General features: G+C 30.9%; 3 protein-coding genes and 1 non-coding gene across 5 annotated transcripts in view; 1 reads left to right on the top strand and 3 right to left on the bottom strand.

Moving 5' to 3' along the window:
* The window catches only part of LOC105145529 (uncharacterized), an 8,122-nt gene extending 6,859 nt beyond the window's left edge, over window positions 1–1,263 (top strand). The window contains exon 5 of the mRNA XM_087405222.1: window positions 1,202–1,263. The gene's annotated coding sequence lies outside the window, so the exon portion shown is untranslated. The remainder of the gene's footprint in view (window positions 1–1,201) is intronic.
* The window catches only part of LOC105145528 (Fatty acid synthase 3), a 16,979-nt gene extending 1,976 nt beyond the window's left edge, over window positions 1–15,003 (bottom strand). Inside the window, exons 1-17 of the mRNA XM_011055143.2 lie at window positions 14,829–15,003; window positions 14,473–14,723; window positions 13,820–14,051; window positions 12,679–13,100; window positions 11,089–11,382; window positions 10,521–10,731; window positions 10,268–10,428; window positions 9,600–9,917; window positions 8,291–8,796; window positions 7,717–8,021; window positions 6,573–6,974; window positions 4,576–5,588; window positions 4,203–4,444; window positions 2,809–3,529; window positions 1,232–2,066; window positions 438–904; window positions 55–309 (exon numbers count right to left, since the gene is read on the bottom strand). Of these exons, the coding sequence (XP_011053445.1) occupies window positions 55–309; window positions 438–904; window positions 1,232–2,066; window positions 2,809–3,529; window positions 4,203–4,444; window positions 4,576–5,588; window positions 6,573–6,974; window positions 7,717–8,021; window positions 8,291–8,796; window positions 9,600–9,917; window positions 10,268–10,428; window positions 10,521–10,731; window positions 11,089–11,382; window positions 12,679–13,100; window positions 13,820–14,051; window positions 14,473–14,723; window positions 14,829–15,003 (6,810 nt within the window). The remainder of the gene's footprint in view (window positions 1–54; window positions 310–437; window positions 905–1,231; window positions 2,067–2,808; window positions 3,530–4,202; window positions 4,445–4,575; window positions 5,589–6,572; window positions 6,975–7,716; window positions 8,022–8,290; window positions 8,797–9,599; window positions 9,918–10,267; window positions 10,429–10,520; window positions 10,732–11,088; window positions 11,383–12,678; window positions 13,101–13,819; window positions 14,052–14,472; window positions 14,724–14,828) is intronic.
* LOC147910045 (5S ribosomal RNA) lies at window positions 12,101–12,219 on the bottom strand. Its single transcript, XR_015545068.1, has one exon. It is a non-coding gene; the product is annotated as a 5S ribosomal RNA (ribosomal RNA).
* On the bottom strand, window positions 14,967–24,740 carry LOC105145527 (uncharacterized). 2 transcript variants are annotated; one of them, XM_087405202.1, is made up of 14 exons: window positions 24,486–24,740; window positions 24,117–24,404; window positions 23,655–23,978; window positions 23,235–23,479; window positions 22,631–23,077; window positions 21,655–21,787; window positions 21,025–21,566; window positions 19,455–20,903; window positions 18,922–19,365; window positions 18,360–18,712; window positions 18,111–18,277; window positions 17,757–17,969; window positions 17,415–17,670; window positions 14,967–17,324 (listed from the first exon to the last, which is right to left on the bottom strand). In XM_087405202.1, exons 2-14 carry the CDS (start codon window positions 24,316–24,318, stop codon window positions 17,216–17,218), a joined length of 4,884 nt encoding a protein of 1,627 aa, XP_087261328.1. In that variant the 5' UTR covers window positions 24,319–24,404; window positions 24,486–24,740; the 3' UTR covers window positions 14,967–17,215. The 2 variants fall into 2 exon arrangements, with proteins under 2 accessions (XP_087261328.1, XP_011053444.2); XM_011055142.2 differs by having other exon boundaries at window positions 24,117–24,378.

Raw genomic sequence — 24,740 nt, 5'->3', positions numbered from 1 at the left:
ATAACAAGATCATGATGATAAAATAGTATTTTAGTAATCTTTAGTAAAATCTACCTTTCCGCTTGAAGCTGATTGTACAGTATCCATAATAGAAAGCAAGACATTATTTTGAAGTTCTTCTTCTGTAATAGCTGGAAGAAATTGCTCTAACATCGTTTTCAATAGCTCAGGAGCACCGTCAATCAATACTAGTCGACCGCTTAAACCATGTTTTTCCAGTCGTTTCACTAATTCGAGAGCAATTAACGAACCATACGAATATCCGACTATGGCAAAACCTCTTTGCTCCTCCGCTTTCGGCAAGACATACTGAAAATTCCAATGAAACATATATCAGTCTGCGTAAAGGCAAATATCTTTTAAAAAGAATTCGTACAAAAGAAATATTGAATGAATATCATTTTATTTATCATTTACATTCTTCCGTGTATACGTACTGGTAAAAGATGATCGGCGTATTCTGATATAGACATAGTATTCACCAATCCATATTGCAAAACTGTTGCGAAAGGTCTGATCTTTGATGCTAGTGGATTAAATATTTGTCCGCAACCCTGTATACTCGGCAAGAGGAACACTTTTATTTTGCGCGGATCCATCCTAGTTTGTAATTCCATACAAGTCTCAGTAGGCAAATCTACGTTATACAAAATCTGAAGCAACAGTTGTATGCCAGATAGTTCGGTTGTCTGTTCATTGATCTCTGGATTCTGTGCTTTCTGTCGTTCCAAATTCTTATCGCGCATCTCCACTAATTTAGCGAAATTTAGATTGCGAATATCTTGCGCGGTGAGGAAGATATCGTATTTACGTTCTAGTGTTTGTTTAATCTCTATGCCCATCATTGAATCCATACCGAGTTCGGTTAATGATATGTTTTGAGCCACAGTCTTATCTTTCACATCTACAAGAGTATATCAAGAGATATAATTAAATTTGATTATCGGTGCCTATATTTTTGAATAATGACACAGCATATCAATAATCTTGTTTGGAAAAATCTTCGTTAAGTTTATAATTTTTTAAGATGTGCATATGTTTGGTGGAAATAATATAAATAAATAATAAACTATGTAATTTTTATTCTAAAAATAAAATATTAATTCGATCAATATGCTTAAACAGATTTAAAAATAAAATTAATATCCTCATCTGCATAATACATATAAACTGTAGATTTCTCTTTTTGATTTTGTTCTAGGAAACTATCATAAAATAACAACAATCATACTCATTATATTTATCACGGCCTCTACAATATCGGCACCTCCATAAGCACCTACACGCTTCTCCGCTACCATCATGCTAGATACCACTGGACGATTCTGTAACAAGAAGATCTCCAACTTTTCAAGACAGGAAGATATCATTTGCTGCAAAGTACCGCCAATGACGAGTTCCTTGTTGTTGTCATGCCATTCAGCAACAAGACCAACTTCTCCTATCGCGCCCCATTGAATAGCCAGTCCCGGCAGACCGTTCGCAGCTCTACGTTCACAAATTCTCTCCATTATAGAGTTAGCCATACCATAATTTGTTTGTCCAGGATTTCCTCTCCCGCAAGAAACCGAGGAGAAAACTACGAACTGCTGAAGTTGCGGGCATAACTTTCTGGATAATTCGTCCAGCATCTTCGTGGCCCAAGCTTTCGCTCTGAAAGACTCCTCGAATGATTCCGGTGTTTGATTCTTGTAGATGCAGTCCTTCAGCACCACGGCAAGATTGAAGATGGCATCCACTGGACCCTGTTTCTCTGCAGAATTTAGTATAAATTCACAATCCTTACGATTTGAAGCGTCTGCTCCTGTGATAATAAGCACGTTCACGCCATAAGATTTCCATAACTCAACTTTCATGCGTTGGTAACCATTCTTTATTCCTGTTCTTGATGTCAACACTATATTTTTGGCACCTCGAAGTATCAACCAATCGGCTAATTCTAATCCGAAACCACCCAGTCCACCCAGAATAAGATAGGTTTTATTACTGTCGCAATAATATCGTGGATCAGCAAGAATAGGTTTTTTTTCGAGAACCTTTTTCTCATCACAAATTTTCAAAAGTATCTATAAAAGACAACATGATTTTATTAATTTTCTTTTAGTTTAATTAATTTTCTCGCAGATTTTTACTTTAACAATAAATTTAATGACTTTTTAAAACTTGAAAGTATTGTTAGGTGACTATAACAATATATAGAATACCTGGTAGTTGATGATAGATAGTGTTTGATTGTGTATAATTAATATTTTCGATAAATTAAATATTAGCAGAATATTACAGATAAACTATTAACTAGATTTATATTAAGTTTGCATTCTCTTTAATACAAATCAAGGTTATAGGATACCAGCAGAATAGAGTGTATCATTTAAAACAGCAAATTCTGTATTTGATTTTTGCTTAATCGATCTACTGTTATATTCTTCAGAAGATTCTGTTATATTTCTATTGGCATTTTGTAAAAAAATATTTCCTAATTATATATTTTGATTAAAATATTTTTCAATTACATCTATTCTTTAACTTTTTTTTCTTTAACTTTTAATTTTATATATATATATATATATATATATATATACATATAATTATGTACATTTTTATGTGACTATATATATTTATATTATATCAAAATGTTAATAGAATTTGACGAAATTATATTATATCTTGGCTGCGGATTTGAACGCATTTTAAGCGCTTATAATCATCATTTTGTCTTTATCGTTCATTAGACGTAAAATAAGAATAGAAGTATTGAAAAGCGCTGAAGCGTCCAAATCGACTGCAACCCCTGTTAAATTTTTTTACCTTGCCTATGTGCTTTCCGGTCGTCATATATCTGAAGGCCGTTTCCAATTCATCCTTTTCAAAAACTTTTCTAACAAGAGGTTTGATCGCTCCATTTTTTAGACCCTCGTTTAACAAATTATGCAACTCCGTCTTTTCTTCTTCTAACTTTTCGTCTCTCAATTCAGACAAAGGAGAAATCAAATTATCAAACATAACTCCATAGAAACTAACTTCTTTCAAGAAGATCATCATTCCCAAAGGATTGTTCGCAACAAGATCAATCTTGCCGATTTCTAGGAAACGACCTCCTGTCGCCAGACAACGAACTGACGCTTGGAACTTCTCTTTGGCTAATGAATTTAAAATGATATCCACTCCCTCGCCATTGGTTTTTTGAAGTATTATCTGCTCGAAATTGGTATTATGCGAGTTGTAAATATGATCATCCGGAATTGACGGGAATATCTCGCGAATGAATTTGCGTTTTTCAGGTGTTCCTACAGTAGTAAACACCTCACAGCCTTCGTAAAGAGCTAGATGTATCGCTGCCTGGCCGATGCCACCAGTACCGGAATGAATGAGCACCTTGTTACCTTTCTTCATATCACCACGTTGATAAAGTGCCAAATAGCATGTTGCATACACGGATGGCACAGTAGCTGCGTCCTCCAATGACCAATTGTCAGGCACATACCAAAATAATTTGTCAGATTTAATTTTTATGAAGTTTGTTATACCTCTGAAAATATATATTGATCATAAAAACTTCAACTTGTAAGATGTCTTAGAACGCATACATGACATACTCTACTGAAAAAAATCATGTCACACAATTGCATGATAAAATCATGTAATTAAAACATGTAAATCACATAACGGATTGTTCCAAACCAGTACGTGAGTTTTTAAAATTACATAATTTGAAAAATCACACGATGATCCTTTTTTTCTTCTATTTCTATCATTCAATTCTTTAAAATTCGATAATTATAAAATTATATGATGGATGAAATTATTTCTAATATGTGATTTTCCAAATTACATCATTTTAAAAAAATCACATACTGATTTGGAACAGTCCTCGTTATGTGATTTACATATTTTAATTACATGATTTTATCATGTAACATTGTGACATAATTTTTTTCATTAGGGTATATTTTAGAGAAGATATTATATAAATTAATCTTAACGATTACTAATATAAATTAATAATTAAAGCTTATACAGAACGAAATAATAAAAAATTTTAAAAGATTTTATATTACGATAGATATGTTAATCAACTTTTGAAAATCTGTTAAAATTTAATACTTTTTTACGTCATATTTGTAATACCGTATCTTTTTTAAAGAAAGTATAATAAAATGACTTTTCAATGTGTAGCTTGTAAATATAAAAACGAAGATTACCTTGTACTACAAAGACCCATCACACGACGACCAGCAGTATCGATACCAGCATATTCATAGCCGATCGGGTACTCGTTGACTCGATCACATAATTTGCTAGTATCTGAAACGAGTTTTCCTGTGGTAATCATGACATCTTTAAAGTTGAGAGCCGAGTACACTACATGGATCAGATTCTTTTGATTGATATCAGGACGTATTCTGCCCTCAATCCAACGAAGCGAGCTTAAGTCACCAGGTACCTATTTTCCACAGATATACACAAAAATGTAAAATAATTACATTATATAACTATGCAGTTAAAAATAATTATATTAATAATGTAAATGTATGTGTGTACATGTAAAATGTTTCATAATATTTTCTTATATACCGTTTGATGAATATGTGCATGACGAACAAGCTTTGGCTGTAAACTCGGCAACGGTTGATGTCTATAGGAACCCCATACTTTTCCCGGTTTCAATACATTGATTGGCAAATCCAGCTGGAGCTGTTCCGAATATAACGAGTTTTGTAGAGAAAACTTAGGAGCTTCGGTATCTTGTATCAATACACTTCTGATTATTTCTCCACCCGGTTCCTTTCTTAAACAGTTCACGAAACCTAGCAAACCACTTTCTAACTCTCCACTGACGAGTATTATCCTCATATCATTGGTTTCGCTTTCAATATTCATGAATGAATTCAATTTTTCGAGCCAGGTGAACTCATTGTTGTTAACATGGACGACTTCGGTTTTTCTGACCATTTGTTCTTTCTTTTTTAAAAGTACTATAGTCTCTTCACCAATACTCTTTTCTAGAATCACATCTAAACCTTGCTTCGAAAGTGTTGAAAGATTTTCCAGCTTGGATCTTTCTCGTGTCAATACAAAACCGTTGTTTTTCAGTTTCGACAGGATTTTTTCTAATTGGTGGTTTTTATTTCTCGATAATAGTCCGATACCGACAACAAGCATAATATTATCTTCTTTGGATACTTTATTAATGTCCAAAGCGATAACATTCGGGAATAATGAATAATCGAAACGATTAGATGGGGCTGACAGATGCACCTTTGCTTGTATCAAGGGCAAATCACCTAAAATCTCAGTAAGTATGGGTGATGCTAATTCATCCATTGTCACCTTATCAGAATCGTCGATCAACTCGATGGTTTTAATATGAACAATTTGATGATATTCGAGTGCAATCTGCGTGGATAATCTAATCGCCTCCTTTAAGGATACTTGTGCTTTGTCGCGATGAGCCACAAATTTATATTCTTCGAGGACTGCATCGTCGGTTCTCGATCGGCGAGGTATGGCCGTAGCCTTAACACCACGGATTTCAACTCCACCTGATATTATAGTTTCCCATTCTTTGTACACGAATACGGGGAATTCTACAATGAGAAATTTGCGATGATATTTCTTATTTATACAGGATGATTTTAACATATTTCATCCATCATGAACAGGTAGAGTGAATCGAACTGAGTCGAAAAGTCATCTATCATTTTATAGTTTACGCAATAGTTAACGAGATATTAATTACTAAAAATTGTCAAATTGATAATAAGAAATATGATCTATATCATACAAAGATATATAAAGATTATGAGCCCTGTTATTATATTATTATTTTAGAATAAATAACAATTCTGAATTATTCTCTAATACAAAATTTTTTTACACTAATAAGTTTGATATAATCATTATGCATATACAGGGTGATTTTAATATATTTCATTACCGATGAGCAGGTAGAGTGAATCGAACTGAGTCGAAAGTCCTCTACCATTTTTCAATTTTCGCAATAGTTAACAAGATATTAATTACTAAAAATTGCCAAATATTGGTCTTGAATAATTTTTTACTCAATACTATCAATTTTATAGAAAAACTGCAAGAGAAAAATCATTTATTTTCTTCTCATAGAATTCTAAAAATTTTTTCAGAATTTTTTATCAACTTTTTAGTACTGCATTTTCTTATTTTTACCAACATGAGAAAATACGATATTAAAAAATTCTGAAAAAATTCTCAGAACTTTGTGTGTGTGTGTGTGTGTGTGTGACTTCTTTTAAAACATTTACAATTTATGTGTTTTTTAAAAGTTTAGCAATTATTGAAAAGAATTTGAAAAAATATAAAATATCTCTACTTTGATGTTTCTTTTTTTAAGAAGCGCAAGAATTAATTTTGATCTATACTAAAAGATGAATATAAAAATTATATAAATTCTATCAACAATTAAAAATCTGTTACTGTCTAATACTTTCAGGTAATATGCATTATACAAATTAAGAAATATAATCTTTTTATGCAAGCAAATTTTGCGATATAATAATAATAAATATTTGTGAATTTGGGAAATATAAACTTACGTCTGTTTTCTGGATCCAAATTTCGAACTTCTTGCTGATGAAGCTTAGTATCAATCACGATCTTACGTATTTTCGTAGGCACATATAAATCTTTCGTATTTATTCCAAGAATCATTATCTGTAGCATGTTGTCGAGGAACGTTACCCAATTACTCATCCAAGCAATGTGTCCCTTATTTCCTGACAGGGATGCGCTTTTTAAGGAACGGAAAATGCCTGAATATTGGTAACCTCGTAATCTTAGCTCTTTATAAATGTCTTTAGTAGTCAGTACTTCTTCCTCATCATCATCTTCTGGCAAAATATTAGCAGGTATCTTTTCTTGCGCTGGATTCTTCACGGTTCGAATCAATCCAGTCACAATCGAAGTGCTACCTTCCGATATTTCGAATCTTCCAGTGCCTGCAAAAATAGTTATTGTAATTAATTAAAATATTGAGTTATATATATATTCTCAGGACTACAGTAACATCAAATAGAAAACAATTCAAATGTAGAAATCATAAAAACAATCAAGTTGAAAGATTAATAATAAAAACAGAGGAAAGTTAAAAGACAGTTAATTAAGATAGTAAAAAGTTAGCACAAAATAGAGAAAAATAATAAAAGAAATCAACATAAATCAGAGTCAGAAATTAAAATTAAATTATATTTGAACACAATTTTACACAAATCGAGCAATTAAAAAAATTCAATCTTAAAATTTGAATTACAAAATGAAAATTTTAAGCATTATCTAAAAAAATTAATGTGCATTCTAAATAAATAATAATTGTGATTGTTGTCACAATTGATGATTTTGTATTGGAATTATAAATTGTTATAAATACAATTGAATTATATCCAGGAAAAAATGTTATATATATGGACATATTTCATATATTAGGTGTTTGAATTAATTCGTAGCGTTTTACAAGTGATGGGAAGTACTTTCATTAATGTATTTTTTAATGCTCATGTGAAATAAATAACATTCTTTCATTAAAAACGCTACGAATTAATTCCAACACCTAATATAATTATATATAATTGTATATAAACAATTTTTTCTTGAATATATATTGTAATAAGTTAAGACATATCAATAGTGGCAATAATTGTTAATCATACACATTTTGTATGAATAAAAATACAATGAGATTACCTTTTTGAATCATTACTATTAACTCAATATTGCCTTCTTTTGGAATATGAATAGCACGCATGAAGCTGACATCTTCGAAGACAACTGATAGCTCTGTATACAATTCCTCCTGCAACGTACCCATAGTTTCCCAAACCATAGCAAGGTATCCTATGGCAGGTATTAAATTCTTCCCATCAATAACATGACCGATCATATACTCAAAGGTATCGTCTGTTATATTCATGATAACAGTTCTCTCCCCGGAAGTGACCTTCTTTTGCAACTTGTATGCTGTTACGAACCAGTCGTCAGTGTGTTCCCATCTTAAATGAATTAAATCATTTATTATCCTAATTTCTAGCAAAACACGATGGATGTCCTAAGATAATTTTCGTGCAATTTTTTTTATTTTCTTTATTAATTAACATTTTATAAGAATAATGATCAAAGAAGAAAATTGATGATAGACAAATGATTAAATTGATAACAAATGGTTAAATTTATGGAAACGATTAAATTTTGATGCACTGAGCAAAAAAAAGTTGTTCGGTTTATTTTAGACAATTAAATATTTAAATTCCTGCAAGCCTACCTGATAGAAGGTGCGATCATTGGGGTACCACGGCTAACTGGATATTCGACGGGCGGGTAGAGTTTCGCAATATCCGGTTGTAATCCTGCATTGTAGAGCTTGCCGAGTCCTTGTAGAACAACTTCGACATTGTCTCTGTGACCACGTTGGGTAAGCCCGATATTTGTGACTTCCGAACCAAGAGATCGCCTCAGGATAGCTTGTAGAAGAGCATGGGGCGCGATCTCGATGGTCACTGCATCCTTCGGAATCAATCGCGCTGTTTCTTCGAATAATACAGGATTCAGAAGATTATTTGTATGATATTCGGCAGATGACAATTTGGCGACCGCAGTAGACCATTTGTTGCGTGGTACAGACGTGCTCAGCCATTTTCTGCTGCGCGGCTTCGATTGAGGAATTATCTTGTTCATATGAGCCAGAAGTTTCGGTCCGGCAGGCGCGATATAACGACTATGATAGGGTATGTTACTGCATGGCACTTCTTTCGCAAAGATTTGCTTAGCCTGTTTAAATACGTAGATTTAGTTAAGACAAATATTACAAGAAAAACAATTTGGACAATATTTATATAATAATTTGATAATATAATAAACAATTAATTTATAATAAGAATTGTAACAGAATAACAGAAATATATAGTATACAGAGTCCCAAAATAATCGCTAAATACTTTATGAGCAAGTAAAGCGGACTAAATTGAGTCGAAAAGTCTTCTTTTCATTTCGTAATTTTCGCAATAGTTAACAATAAGACATTAATTACTAAAAATTGTCGTTTATAAAAATTGTTGTTTACAAAAATTGCAAGAGATAAAAATTGTTTATTTTCTTTTCATAAAGCTCTAAAATTTTTTCATAATTTTTTATCAACTTTTTAGTACTACATTTTCTTGTTTTTATTAACATGAGAAAAAATATAGTTCTGAAAAAAAATTCTGAAAAAATTCTGAAAAAATTCTTAGTTGTATGAGAAGAAAATAAACAATTTTTGTCTCCTGCAGTTTTTCTGTAAAGTTGATAGAATTTGAATAAAAAATGATTAAAAATCAATTTTCGGCAATTTTTAGTAATTAATTTCTTGTTAACTATGCGAAAATTACAAAATGGTAGAGGACTTTTCGATTTAGTTTAGTTCGCTCTACCTGCCCATGAAATATTTGGTGATTATTTTGGGACAACTTGCACAAATGTCGCATATATAAGTAAAAACGTTGGAAGTTATTTTAATATCATTTTACATTGTTAAAATCTTTCACTTACATACAATTTAGAAAAATTTTTTACAAAATATGATTCATTAAACAAACCTGTAATTGGGCGATAAATTTTTTCATAGATTCCGCAGGTCCACTAATAGTACTACTGTCAGAAGCGTTATGACAAGCCACTTCGATGTCAGGTGGACACATATCTTTGATGTCCTCGTAACCAAGACCTACAGCCGCCATTGAACCATAAATTACTTCAGTTTCGATAGACGCTAAACCTCTCGAGTATGCTGACAAGATCATTTGTTCGGCGGTAAAGCATCCGTCTGCATAAGCGCAACCGAGCTCTCCGACAGAATGACCAATAATATTATCCGGTACAATGCCTACAGATGTAAGGAGATCGACTAGACCAATCTATAAAATTCATATTATATCAGAATACAATGAAGAATAGTAAACAATTTTTTAATGATTCTACGTTTTAAAACCTTATTTATAAATTTTTAATTTAAATACTGCAATATTTAATTCTAACTTAAATTAAATATATATAATTTTTAATTTAAGAATATTAATATATCTCATTATATAATATAATTTATTAAATTAATTTAATTTTTATTTAATTACAAACGATTTATTTCTATGCCAATCATCTTTCTTTCATTTCGGAATATATTTACAATTAAGTTAATGTTTTTTCGTAGAATATAATTTATATTATTAAAAAAATAATGTGAATTTCGTAATTATATGCAGCTCACCTGTACTGCCGCGATACCCACAAATGAATGCAAAATATTATTGAAAATAGTTTTATCTTTATTTGTTAGTATATTAATAATGTCTACACCACGTGGTCGTAAGACGGCATCACATTTCTTAATAGCTTCGGCAAAGACAGGGAATCTCATCAGCTCGGTACCTATTTGAAATCAATAAATATATTGAATAAACAAAAAAAAATATAATTATTTCCATTTTTAGAAATTAAAAAGAAATTAACATAATACATACCCATGCCAGGCCACTGAGATCCCATACCGGAAAACACAAACCAAAGCGGTCTCGCAGTTCCCAAATAATTTTCTACTTCTCTTATGGAATGTTCTGCCTTGGATGTTCTGCCGACTACCGTGTATCCTCTATACAAATGTCCTTGGATATCATCAAAGTGAATGTCATGTAGCAGACGAATATACTCAATATCTACCGGATGTCTCTCGACCTACAAAAATGAAAATTAAATTTCTCCTGAATCTATAATGAATCGAAGGTGAATATCTTAAATATTAGGTGTAGTAAAAAGAAATCCATTATTTTTCCAATAGATTACTAAAGCCATCTATTGGAAAAATAATAGATTTCTTTTTATTACACCTAATATTTCGCACTGCGTTAGTTTTTTTGGAAAAAATTTTATTGCATCATATAAAAATATGCTTAAAGATAGCATAACTATTCCAATTTCATCATTAATCTCTATGACAAATATATTTTATTTATTTTCTATACATGTGTTTTATGTTATGTAATTTTTATATTTTTTGTCTCATAATATGGTTTTTTATTGATTTTTACTTACATCATCTAAGAATACTTTAACAGAGTCCTCTGTACGTCCAGATACTATTACGAGTCTCGGTAAATCATCAGACGGTGCTCCATCGTTAATTTTATTTTTCGGATGAGATTTCAATACGATATGGCAATTGGCACCTCCAAAACCAAAGGAATTTATACCCGCATAACTGCCTTTCCAAGGTGTTGGTTCGGTGACGACTTTGATCCTGCCATCTTCAAGAGCTTTCAAGCCTTCTCGTGGCCGGTTGAAATGTAAATTGGATGGGATTATTCCGCTTTCCATTGCTATTATTATCTGTGATATGTGTTGCAATTTAATAAATTACGATATATAGCATAAATCTCGCTATTGCCTTGTTATTTTATTTTATTTTTTTCAATAAAACGTTCAAATATATGTGCAATATTAGCAACAATTTTAATTAACATTAAGTAAATTAGAGTTATATACAATTCTTATTTGGATAAATTCTACTCTTCATATATTGTGTGTCGGTAAACTATTATCCGAATTTATAAAAAACGACCAATAAAAAATTAAATTAAGGTGTTAAATTAACAATTAATCAATATATATATATTTGTATAATAATTAATATATATATATTTTTTTTTATTAATATATATATATATATATATATATATATACATTTGAGATTCAGCAACAATAAAATCGCATAGAAAAAATATTAAAATATAAATCGTCATATATTAATTAAGTATTAATTTAACATCTTAATTTGCTCATTTATTAGTCGGTTTTTGATAAATTGTATTTTGCTGTGTCAAACAATCAAGTTATACATATAATTACTATTATCTTAATACTCGAATACTGGAGTTCAGTCAATTGAAATCATTTATATTTATATTTCTATATTCTAAAATTTATTTTTCGGATTAAAACCAGGTAAAATGTCTCTGAGTAATATAAGTAAATCAGCCAACGTCCAAAATTTTTAAATTAAGATATATTTTATTTCTTACTGCAACCAAAAATGCAAAAAAAACTTGGCCAACGTTACACGGTGTTCCCAAGCGGTCACCCATCCAAGTACTAACCATGCCCAACGCTGCTTGACTTCAGTGATCGGACGAGAACTGGTAATTTAAGCGTGGTATGAACGTTGGCTGATTTGTTTATATTACTCAGAGACATTTTACCTGGTTTTAATCCGAAAAACAGATTTTAGAATATAAATATAAATATAAATATAAATGATTCCAATTGTGACTGGACTCTAGTATTCGAGTATTCAGATAATAGTCCATCAAATTATCCTATTATTGATATCCGACTGATATTTGAATAATTAGAATTTTAATATCCAAAAAGTCAAATTTACTCAAATAAAATAAAAAAAAACAATCTCCAATATAAGAAATTAGAGATCACAGAACTAAATGATTATTATTTAAATATATAGACTAGAATTGTTTATCATTTCAACTATCATCTAAATATATAAATCATTAACATTTCTTTATTAAAATTGAAAATTTTTTTAAATTAACTTTATCTTTCTTGTTTCAAAAGATTTTCAATAAATCTTAATTATAAATATAATATTTCTTAAAAAAAAAAAGTTACCTTGGCAACTTGAGATAGGCCGCTAGCGGGCTCGGCATGACCCATATTTGATTTAACAGAACCGATCAGCAAAGGAGTAGGTCTATCTTTCTCAAAGAAGACTTTCTCGATTGCGTGAAGTTCTTCAGGATCGCCGACTTTGGTGCCAGTACCATGACATTCAATATAGAACACATCGTTTAGTAATATATTACAATCTTTGTAGCATTCTTCCAACAACGTAGCTTGCATATTGCTCGACGGAAACGTGATGCCCTGTTGCTTATAACCATCACAGTTTGTCTTACCGTAGACCACTGTAGCGTAGATTCGTTTTGCATTCTTCGCCTTCTGTAGATATATAACGCAGATTGTCTCGCTGCGAGCGTAACCATTCGCGTCGGCATCAAATGCTTTACTGCGGCCATCAGGCGACAAAACTCCTGTAATCGTAATTATTATAATAAAATATACAAAAATAATCGCCTATATCTTCAGGTATTTTGGTATTTGTGTGTGTGTGTGTGTCTGTGATACTCTTGAAAAATTTTTATATGAAAGCTCTTATATACACATATACTTTATGTTTATAACTTATTGTGTTTCATATATAATTGTAAATTATTAATTTCTTACAGAATCATATCCTATATGTATTGATTAATATTATAAATACCAAAAATATATGTAGTATATACAGTAGTATATACTTTTTATATTAACATATCATCTCTAATAAAAAAGATGTATTGTGTTTTTGACGGAAAATTTAGGCTTTTTCAATTTTATATTCTCAGGAAAAAAATTATCGAATAAATCTTCTGAAAAGTTACATAATGTACAGTTGTAATACAAATTCGTTGGTATTGTTTATCTATTTATAACTAATTATGAAAACATATTTTGAAGTTTTAATGAAAGTTTTAATCTTTTTCTTTTCTTAAATTTTCTTCGTATATGAATATTGTCTTTGATATAACATAGATAAAATGTTTCTTTGCAATAAATTTAACTTGATTATTGATCAGTATAATTACTTAATTAAGAATAAGTATAACTTTGTTTTTATTAGGATTCTAGTGAAAGAAACATGACTTTTCATTTTTTTCATGTTCAGAGATTCATGCAGAAAAAATATAATCAAAGACAAGGGATTATATACCAAGACGAGAAAATTGCAGCGATACATAGGGATGAAGACACAGGTTTGATCCGCCCACAAGAGCGGCGTCGCATTGACCGTCTTGCAAACATCGATAAGCATGTTCCAATGCAATTAAGCTCGAGCTACAAGCGGAATCTAAAGTGTAAGATGGTCCAGTCACTCCTAGCCAGTAGGAAATTCTATTTGCTAACATGGCCCTGCTACATCCGGTAATTCCAAAACCATTTACCTAATCGTAATCAAGAAAATTAAAATTAGAAAATCATTTTTTATCAGCACACATCACGCGCGCGCGCGCACACACACACACACACACACACACACACACACACACACATACACACACACACACACACCACGCGTACACATACACACACATGATCATTTACATTTATGTCAAATTCGTATTACGTTAATATATTGCCTTCAATATATGAGTGTGATATTTCCTACACTTTATTATTTCATTTTTAATAATAATGAACAATAATAATAGCGAGTAATAAAAAAATAATAAAAAAATTTCAAAAATAGAAAATATAAACTCAGAAATTCTTTCTGCATCTAAATTTAAGTTAACAAAATGAATCTTGAATCTTTTGACCCGTTTAGCTGTCCTTTACTATCACACGTTAATAGTGAGGATCTACCTGTAATTTTTCGTAAAACCAAGTCTTTTCAGATTCAGAGAAACATGCACCCACGAAAACGCCAGTTCGTGATCCACGTAACTGCTTTGGATTAACTCCCGCGTCAATGATGGCTTCATAAGCGTGTTCTAATAAGATTCTGCACATCGGATCCATCGTGTGGGCCTGTTTAAAATGGACGCCAAAGAACAGCGCGTCGAATTTATTAACATCATTAATCTTTCCTGTACGCTGAGGGATGTCTGGATGATCTGTTGACATTAATAAAAATATAATAAATCATTATATTCAACTTGATTTTTTAATTACGCAATTAGGGTAAAAATAAACATATAATTATTTATTATATTTATTACCTAATTTCCATCGACGATCATCATCCGTAACCATATCTACTTTATTTAGTAAATTGTTTTTAAACTCCTCTACATTTTTTGATTCTGGAAATCTACCGGCAATACCAGAAATAACAATTTCTTCACCAGGTTCAGGTGTTTTGTAACTTTTCGTAAATAATTTTCTTGTAGTCATTGTTCCCAAAATTTTCAGATTTCGTCAATTTAAAGAAAAAAAAAAACAATATTTTTAAAATAAATTATTAAAATATTATTTTATTGATTGAGAAATTTCTCAATTAATTCATCAATTATAAAACATATTTACAATTAATTTTTGTATCTTATATTTTTATCTTATATTCTGCACAGTAATTTATGATTTGTTTTATTATAAACAACTTAATGAGCTTATCAACCGATTCTATAAACGATGACTCGCAACTGAAAGACAAGACAGCGGAAAGCAGCGAGTTTTTATAACGAAGTACATCCCTACCTTCTATGAATTTCATTATTGTTACTTTGAACTTCCTTTAAACATTTGCATTACTAGTGAGAAATAAGTCAAAGCATTTTTCTGAAAACCTAACTTACTATCTTTCATTTATCATAAGAGACTTAAATTTCACAAATAATTATAAAATAACAATAGACTTTTGAGCATTATTTATATGCATAATGCAATGAAAATTATATACTATTTACGTTTTAATTAATACATGCATTCTTGTTAATCTTTTTTTTCAAAAGATAGTACTTTATTATAATAAAAACACAGGTTGAATTATGACAAATTTTATTAATACAATGCAGAATCTAATAACATTACACAGAGAAGCTACTAATCTATTACTCATAATCTATTACTTATAAAAATTTTCGATCTTAGGTAATAAATATAATTAAACTGTACCAAGTTTTACAAATATGTTCGTAAGTTTATATATTTTTTAGATATAATTTTTAAGACAGAATAAAAACATTCTTATTTATAAAATAATAATTGTTAAAATGTTCTGTTTCAATTCTTTTCCCTTAACTGATAATAAGTTACATACAAAATTGATTAAGCCATTATAAAACGAAATGTTATAAAACTAATCTCAATCTTCATTATGCAGAATAATTTATGAAGCAATAAATATAAAAAATACATGTGTATAATATGTGTGTGTGTGTGTGTGTGTGTGTGTGTGTGTGTGTGTGTGTGTGTGTGTGTGCATACATGTAATAAACTTGCCAAATAAAAAAAACATACTGTTTGACTATATATTACAAACAAAATCTCTTTTATAATGTTCTTTTCTTACTCGTGTAATGAATATTCGGCATAGCAGGAACACAGAAGTCAAGGGTGGCCGGATATCACATCAGAATACATTATATATGCTATCATCCTCTATTAGTTATTTACGACGTATACCGTTATGCACGAATGCAATATCACGTGAGTTACAGGTCATTTAAAATTTGTTTTAAAAAAATTCTGACACTGTTCCGATACAATCATTACAAAAAGGAAAGTATATAGAATTAAGAGCTGATATTATACACAACTTTTTTTAAAAAGTGACATAAATAGCACAATATTATAATTAAGATATGTTTTTATTGTCTTCACATTTGTTTTAAACTACACTATAAAAATACAAAAGTTTTACTTTGATATAAAAAAAATATATTATATTATATGTATATATATATATATATATATATATATATATATATATATATATATATATATATATATGCTAATACATATTAACAATAATTTACATAATATAATCATATAAGTACAGTTACTCTTCTTATTTATAGATAAAAATTAGCCTTATATATTTATTGTAATTGTACTTTAAAAAAATAAAGCTTAATGTTACCTATGAACACTTTTTAAATTTGGAATTCTTATACAAATAAAAGTCATCACGTGTCATTTGATCTTTAACCCTCTGATCGTTCACGATACATTAAATTTATTCAACACAAATTTCATTAGAATGTCATTTAATGTTATTGGATACGTTCTCTCTGTTACAAATTGAAATAAAATTATTAATATATTTATGAATAAATGAATTTAATGATATATTATATAATAAAATTTATTTATGTATTACAAATTTATTAATAAAAACAGGATTAAATGTACAGAAAAAAACTGGTCGATCAGAGAGTTAATAACATGGCAAGTATTTGAGATCTTTATTAAATGTATGTATAGCATATGTGTTTTAATGAAGTTTTAATAAGTTTTGTTAAAAAAGTACAATAACTTATTATAACTAATTTGTTTCAGACATTATTTTTGTCTTAACTGTTAGATATAAACATACAAAAACAGCTTCTAAGCCAAGTAGCAATATCGAGATTAAATTAAATGTCATATGTATATAAAATCTATTTTAGTGTTTATGCACTCCAGCGAAGTGTACTTTTTTCCCTTGTCCATCTAAAGCCTCCATTAAGCTTGATGTAAAACTAAATTCTGAGCTACTTTCGTCTTCCTGACCTCTGAAAAAATAATATAATTAATAATCTGTTATATTAAAATGTTTCGTTTTTTATGCCGATAATTTTCTCTTGAAAAAAGAGAAGACATACAGTGTATCGAGACTTGTTAGACTGCCGTTCAATGTTGGCATATAAACAAAACCATCTATCTTCAATAATTCGAGGTAAGAATTAATAGTGGCCACATAAATTCCTTTTGAACCAGCTGTGCCTAAATAACGTGGACTAGATAATTCGATTAAGGTACGTTCAGGATTCCTTTCCGAAGAACTATATGCTTCTGCATCAAGTTTCACAATCTCGACGGATGAGAAATGAATAATAAATAAGTACGGTTTGCAGAATGCTAAAATAAAGTAATAAGTTATGTGATTAATGTATAATATTAATATGTAAGTAAAATGATATCTACCAAAGGAAAATTATATTTACCAAAAGCAAATGGTAAATGATTCCACACTGGATCAATAGCGCGAGTCCTTCTACCATTTTCGTCTACAAATACACCAAACTCATTGTAGCATAGTAAAAGCTCCGCTGTGCCACATATATTTGAAATATTTAAAACACACACAGGAAATGTGCCAAGTTTCGCTGCACCCGATATTGCCGCTTTAATTGAATTATTGTCTTCTTCTGGAAATTCTGTAAATAAATATTGTTTTTTTTTTCAGAATTATATTTCTTATTCAGATATATTATAAATTTCTTACTTGTATCATGAGAAATTACTTACTAGTTTAAGAATTATGTGTAACATATATATAATTTTCTTTGTATACTTACCATCTACAACATAAGTTTGCAGATCAATCTGTAAAAATTTGTCACAGCCTACAATAAGACGATTTGTAGTAAATATAGCACAACTGCAAGGTGTGTCAAATTGTGTATCAAATTTATAAAGCCTGACGAATTCTCCAAAATCTTCTTCGATTTTCCATTTCAATAATCTGCATTAACATATAAAATATTACATCTAGAATTACGTTTCAATGCTGTATTATGTTTATGAATGAATTAAAAATTACATACATCACACGAGATGTGGTTGCGGCGCATAGTATATTGCCTTGTAATTGGTAAAGATGGCAACTATCAGAGATAGATAATACAGTCTTTGTACTGATTGCTGGTCTAGAACAGTCGGCGGCCAACGCATTATTCTTCAATAACCTTAAGTTGCAGTATACTAATTCCCTGTATTCACCAGCTATCATTAAAGCCAGATCCAAATGAGAATGTAAAGAAAGCTGGTGTATTTGCTTGACACCGCGAATTGTAGTGAGCGTTTGAGATTTCGAAGCGCAATATGAAAAGAGACCTTCTTTCGCACCTAGCAAAAGTACATTTTCCGCACCCAGATCCACAACACAGTTCAAATCCAACTAGAAATAAATAGATAATTTTAATATAAAATAAGAAAACGAGAAACTAATGCAAAATTTTATACAAAGAAGATATTATAAAAGAAATAACTTTATTATTACAGTTAAATTTAATTTGTTGAATGAAAAATTCTTAATCTTGTCTTTTTGTATTAGATTTTATAAAACTGATATGTGAGGATTTAGTTCAATCTTAACACGTCACTCACTTGATGTTTTTCTAATCTGAGTACAGTTTGATACTTTTTATATTTTGATATAGGATACGAATTTTGAACAGTAACAATCTTTAAAGTTTCAAGCCATTTTCTCTTATCAGCCTGACTCAGTGCCATGACGTCCAATCTAGATGAAGGCCAACAAGTTGTCACAGAATTCGATTCTATTCTAAAGATAAATGGAATGTCGGATTTTGCTGTATCCAATACGTCAGGATGTTGCACTACTTCAGAAACATTAAAGCCATTATTCTCTATTAAATTTAAACGACTTATTGGTACCACCCCCGCACATGGCTGACGTTCGTAGAGACACAGACATGGTTCTTCCAATTTCAAATACTTTCTCTCCCAGCAAGATTTTGATTTACTAGGAACTTTTACCCATCCTTCCATAGAAATTTCATTCTCTTTGTAAGGAGCATTTTGTAAATCCTGCAAAAAAAGATACATATAGATATATAAATTGTTATGAAAATCACGAGATTATATAGAAATAAATAATAGTAAATTTAATTTTTTACTGTATCTGGTTTATCCGGCTGATCTATCGCCAAAGTCTGAACGCTATCTCCGATCGATGATAAACTCTCATCGCTATCTCTATGAGATTTATAATAGTATTTAGACAAACCACTTGGTAAACCACAATTGGCAGGTACAGACACTGCGCATTTTAAATGCGTCATAATTTGACACTCGCTGCAGATCCGAGCATGTCTTCCGAACTGTATAGCCTCTGGACATGCTGCGCATTTTCCGGCACGCATAGGCAATTCAACATTAAATCTATGTGGAATGTTGTGTCCTATCCTTTGCGGAGATAACTGCCTAAGTAACGAGGTACTAGTTTCTGTGATATTCTTCACTTTTTTGCCTTCGCGTTCTGGCGTCGTCGGAGATGTAGGTGCAGATGCAGGCGCGGAAGCAGCCCTAGCTTTCTGGATTAACAGCTGATCTGTCAACGTCTTCACCTTCGCTTGTTCTTTAGCGAGCTGATTCTCCAATTCGCGATATCCCACAGGCATGCCCGTACCCATAGGTGGCACATTCTCCTTCTGTTTCATACCAAGTATTTCGCATATCTTCGTCTTCTTTTTCTTACCACCTCCTTCCAATTGAAATTGTAAGTAATCAATCAGTTTAGTTTGTTGCTGTATAACACTTTCATACTTTATCTCTCTTTTCTGATAAAACTGTCTCATCTCTTCTATGACGGTTTCCAACTCTACTATTCTTGATCTTAGTTCCTGACATTGATCTATGCTATTCTGCAAATTATCTCTAAGCACGGAATTTTCCTCTTTCAATTCATGCACTGTCGTCAAGTATTCGCTACTTTCTTCTTTCACGACTCTCGACTCTTCTTTAGCAGCTTCTAAAGCATGACCCATTTCCGAAAAATCGCATTCCAATTCACCACATTTTGTATTCAATTCTTCTACTTGCATAGTGAGTTCCTGAACAAGTTTCTTATACTGGTCCCTTTGAACGATAAGACCGTTTCTCTCGCTTTCTATATCACTTGTTTCAGATTCCAACTGTTCAATGTTACGTTCGGCAACTATTCTTCGTGTTTTCTCCTCGTTCTGCACAATATGTGCTTCACGAACTTTTGTTTCGGCAACTTCTAAGTCTCTTTGTAGCTTCATTTTATCCTGAATCAGCATATTCTCGCGCGTTTCATGATCGCTTGTTAATCTTTCGTAGTCCGTTAATTGCTCTTCTAACACTGTACAAGTTTCCTTTAACAACTCATTATTTATTTCGTATCCTTTGATATCCTGTTCTAGTTTTGCGATTTTAGACTCGAGATCTGTGACTGTCTGTGTCAAACGTCTGTTCTCGGCATTCTGAGTATCGACACGCTCTTGATTCGATCGTATTTGCCTACGAGTCGCATCCAATTCTCTACGTAATGACGCACTAGAAGTTTGTGATTCTTCGATTTGATGATTAGCTTGAATTAAAGCCTAAGAAATATAAGAAATGAATTAAAAATAAATAACAAAAAATAGATTTTCTTATATTTTAATTTATGTATCCATAAAAAATTAAAAAAATTTTAAATAAATATTTATAAAAAATATATACTCTTTGTGCTGAATCTGCTTGCATTTTATGTCTAGATGCCTCTTTTGTAATATCATTCAATGATGTCTTCGCGATATTTAATTCTTCCAATAGTTTCTTTGAATTTTGTTCTTCCTCTTTTACTTTATCATTTAATTTTTTTAGCAATTTTTGATTCTCTTCCTGTAGAGTTTTTATTTTATCCTGTAGAGTTTTTATTTTATCCTCAGCTCGTTTAGCTTCCCTTACAGCTATGCGTTTATCTAAGTTAGCATCTGATAATTCTTTTTCTTTCTTCCATAAATTCAATTGGGCTTGTTTTGCCGTTTGTTTTTCAACTGTTAATTCTTCTCTTAACGATTGAAGTTGCTGCTTCAGTTTTTCTGTTTCTTCTTGTCTGTGAAATACCTTTGTATCTGTGGCTTCAACAATTGTTGCGCGAGTTGCAGGTGGTACTTCATCTAGTTGTTTAAGAACAGCATTTTCTGCTTCTAACTTTGTAACACTATTTTCTAAACGTTTTAATAATTCTTCTAAATTACACACTTTGCGCAATTGTTCCTCTGCAATTAAATAACAATTAAATGATAGAATAGTATACAAGAATAATTCATAATATTTTATATATATATAATATATAATTTTGTTTACTTTCTTTCTCCAAAGAATCCTGTAATCTTTTTTGCAATGCAACCTTATCTTGTGCTGCTTGTTCTAAATTTACAGCAAGCGCTTCACTTTGCTCTAAATTCATCATGGTTTCATTTAGATCAGATTTGGTAACCTATAAAACAAAATTATTGAATTAAAATTCAAATATAATATAAGAAACAAAACGGATTATTAGAATCAAATATCATTAGCCAATTATTAGGTGTTGGAATTAATTCGTAGCGTTTTTAATGAAAGAATGTTATTTATTTCACATGAGCATTAAAAAATACATTAATGAAAGTACTTCCCATCACTTGTAAAACGCTACGAATTAATTCCAACACCTAATATTATTTACATTATAAATAAATTACACATACTTATACATGAAATTCAATATTATTTGAAGTTTTATTTTTAGCGAATTTATTAAAGCTACCAATGGTGGCACGAATGGTTCGATTCCATCCCATATACGCGATTTTTCATATTCTGGAGAATACTGTTCCATCTTGTATTTTTAAGGAACAATATTGCTCCAATACATGTGACTTTGGCTAATGATATCTAATTTAGGGCTTTAATAATCCGCTTTCTTTTTTATATTTGAATTGTATATTCATTTAAACCTATTATATTATATTATATTATTACAATTATTAGATTTAACAATTCTTTATCACATTAATGCATTCGGGGAGACGCGCGCTATTAGTGCTACTTCATTTTATCTTCATTATTTATTAGACATAAAACACATAAAGATAGAATGACACAAATAGCGCTAATAGCGTCTCCCCAAACGCAATTCTTAGTTCGTTTAGTTTCCCTCATAGCTGTACGTTTATCTAAGTTAGTATCTAATAACTTTTTTTCTTTTTTCCATAAATTCAACTGAGTTTATTTCGCCATTTACTTTTACGTTTGAAGTTGCTGCTTTAGGTTTTCTACTTAAAACATTTAGATTACTTACTTGCAATTGTTGTTTTAATTGCTCATTTTCAAGATTCATTCTTTCCAATTGTTCTTGCATAGTTGTAAGCAATTGCTCTGATGACTTTAGATCATCTATCTGTCTCGCTCTCTCTTGCAGCTGTTTACGCAAAGCTTCGATTTCGGTGTCCCTTGCTGGTAACGTGGCTTGTATAGTACGTAACTGTTCCTGGCAATCTCTTAATTCATTTTGAGCAAGTTCTAAAGCAACATTTAATCTTGACTCGCGACAATGATTCGAATCCTGCTCGTTTCGTAACCTAGTCTCAAGATCTGTGTTCTTTGCCGCTTCAAAGTCCAATTTTGCTCGTAAATCAGCCAATTGATTATGAGAGCGCACAGCAATCTCCTCTAACTTAATTTCTACGCCTTGAACACTTTGTCTACTTAATTCACGTGTTTTCGCCAAGGATTCTTTATATTGTGCCTAAATATTTATTAATAAAGAATTAACAGCATTGATACCCTCAATTTGCATTGCCATTTTACCTTCATATATAATTTTTTAGAGTTAATGACATTACTTAATGGATATTATGTTGCATTAATTTATATCATTACATTATCAAATTTAAGTTACCCACTTGAAATACACGCAGCTTATCCAATTCTGCATTTGCAGTTTGCAGTTCACCTTCTGTCCTTTGTAAACGCGAACTCATTTCATTATTACTTGTGCATAATTCTGTTAATTTTACAGTTTGTACTTCAATATGCTTATTTAATTGTGCAATTTTGTCTTTCTCTGCATTCTCCCATTTTCGCTTAGCATCTCTTATTAATCCAAGCGCTCGAGTTTCTAAATCTCTCCTCTCTTGTCGCTCCAATTCTATCTCAAGTGATACATTAAGTTTTTGTCAAGTAATAAAAACATATCTTATGTTAAATAGAACAATCGTATACGCTATCGTATACGGCTATAAAGTATACTTTCTTCCACGAATGTTTGTATTAATTTGACAATATGTGAATTTAACTGTTATAATTGTTATTAAATTACATACCCAATGTCCTTTTAATGCCTGCCAGTTCTGACCTTGTAGTTATCAATTCTTTTTCTAATATATCCCTCTCCTTATGGGAAGCTTCTAATTTTCGTGTTTTTTCCTCTATCTGAGATTCCATCTGAGAAAATCTCCTGACCTGGTCCTGTAATTCAAATATTCTCTTTTGCTTCTCTTGAATTTCTTTATTTTTCACATCTAACTTCGTCTCTAACTCCATTTTTTCTTTAGAAAATTTGTCCAGTTGTAAATGCTTAGGCAATTTATATTCTAAGTATGGAGAATGTCCTGATCCCGACTGAGCTTCAGTTTCTGCAGCTTCAGCTACAAAGAATAAAATTGTATGGCATACAAAAAAGATAAAACCACATAAATATATATATATATATATATATATATATATATATATATATATATATGAGCTCTACATTAACTAAAATATTGAATTAAACAGATACAAACCCAAACTTCTCCTAATGCCAGCTAATTCTGATCTTACAGCCACTAATTCCTGTACTGACTTGTCTTTTTGTTTGACGCTTGCATCCAGTTTCTGTGACTTTTCATCCGGATCACAGAAATACTTAGATTTATTGTAAGGCTTCTCATAAACTTCCAGTGTCTTATATCGCCCGTATCGTGATCTCTCATTTCCTAACTCCATGACTGATTATTTCCAAATCGCGTGATTATACTCAAATGCGTTTAATCATAGGTCTGTTTTCTGTGGATGAACTTTTGCGTAGTATACTTTTGGAATTTAAAGATAAGTATATGTATGATATTTGACGAAAATTCTAATACAATCTAGAACAGGAATAAAAAATAAACCTCATGGCGACTAACGACGACGCTCCGATTCGTCTACAATTCTTCTTCTTCTTAATTAGTTAATAGCTCTCCACTCGTCTGCTTCCACCGTCTATAATGTCTACATCCAAGTTGACCAAAGTTTACGTTACCACTAATGCCACTGAACCGCACTGAACTTCTAACGGTCACGACCAACTTCGTGAGTACAATTTAAATACAATATAATACGCTGCTTGCGACGTCAGGGTGCGCGCGTTTTAGAGAGAGTGTAGG

This window comes from Acromyrmex echinatior, chromosome 4 (genome assembly GCF_024713525.1).
Source record: "Acromyrmex echinatior isolate Ae372 chromosome 4, ASM2471352v2, whole genome shotgun sequence".
NCBI lineage: Eukaryota > Metazoa > Arthropoda > Insecta > Hymenoptera > Formicidae > Acromyrmex > Acromyrmex echinatior.
The sequence above is the reverse complement of the archived record's forward strand: the minus strand, read 5'-3'. Positions and strand labels throughout refer to the sequence as shown.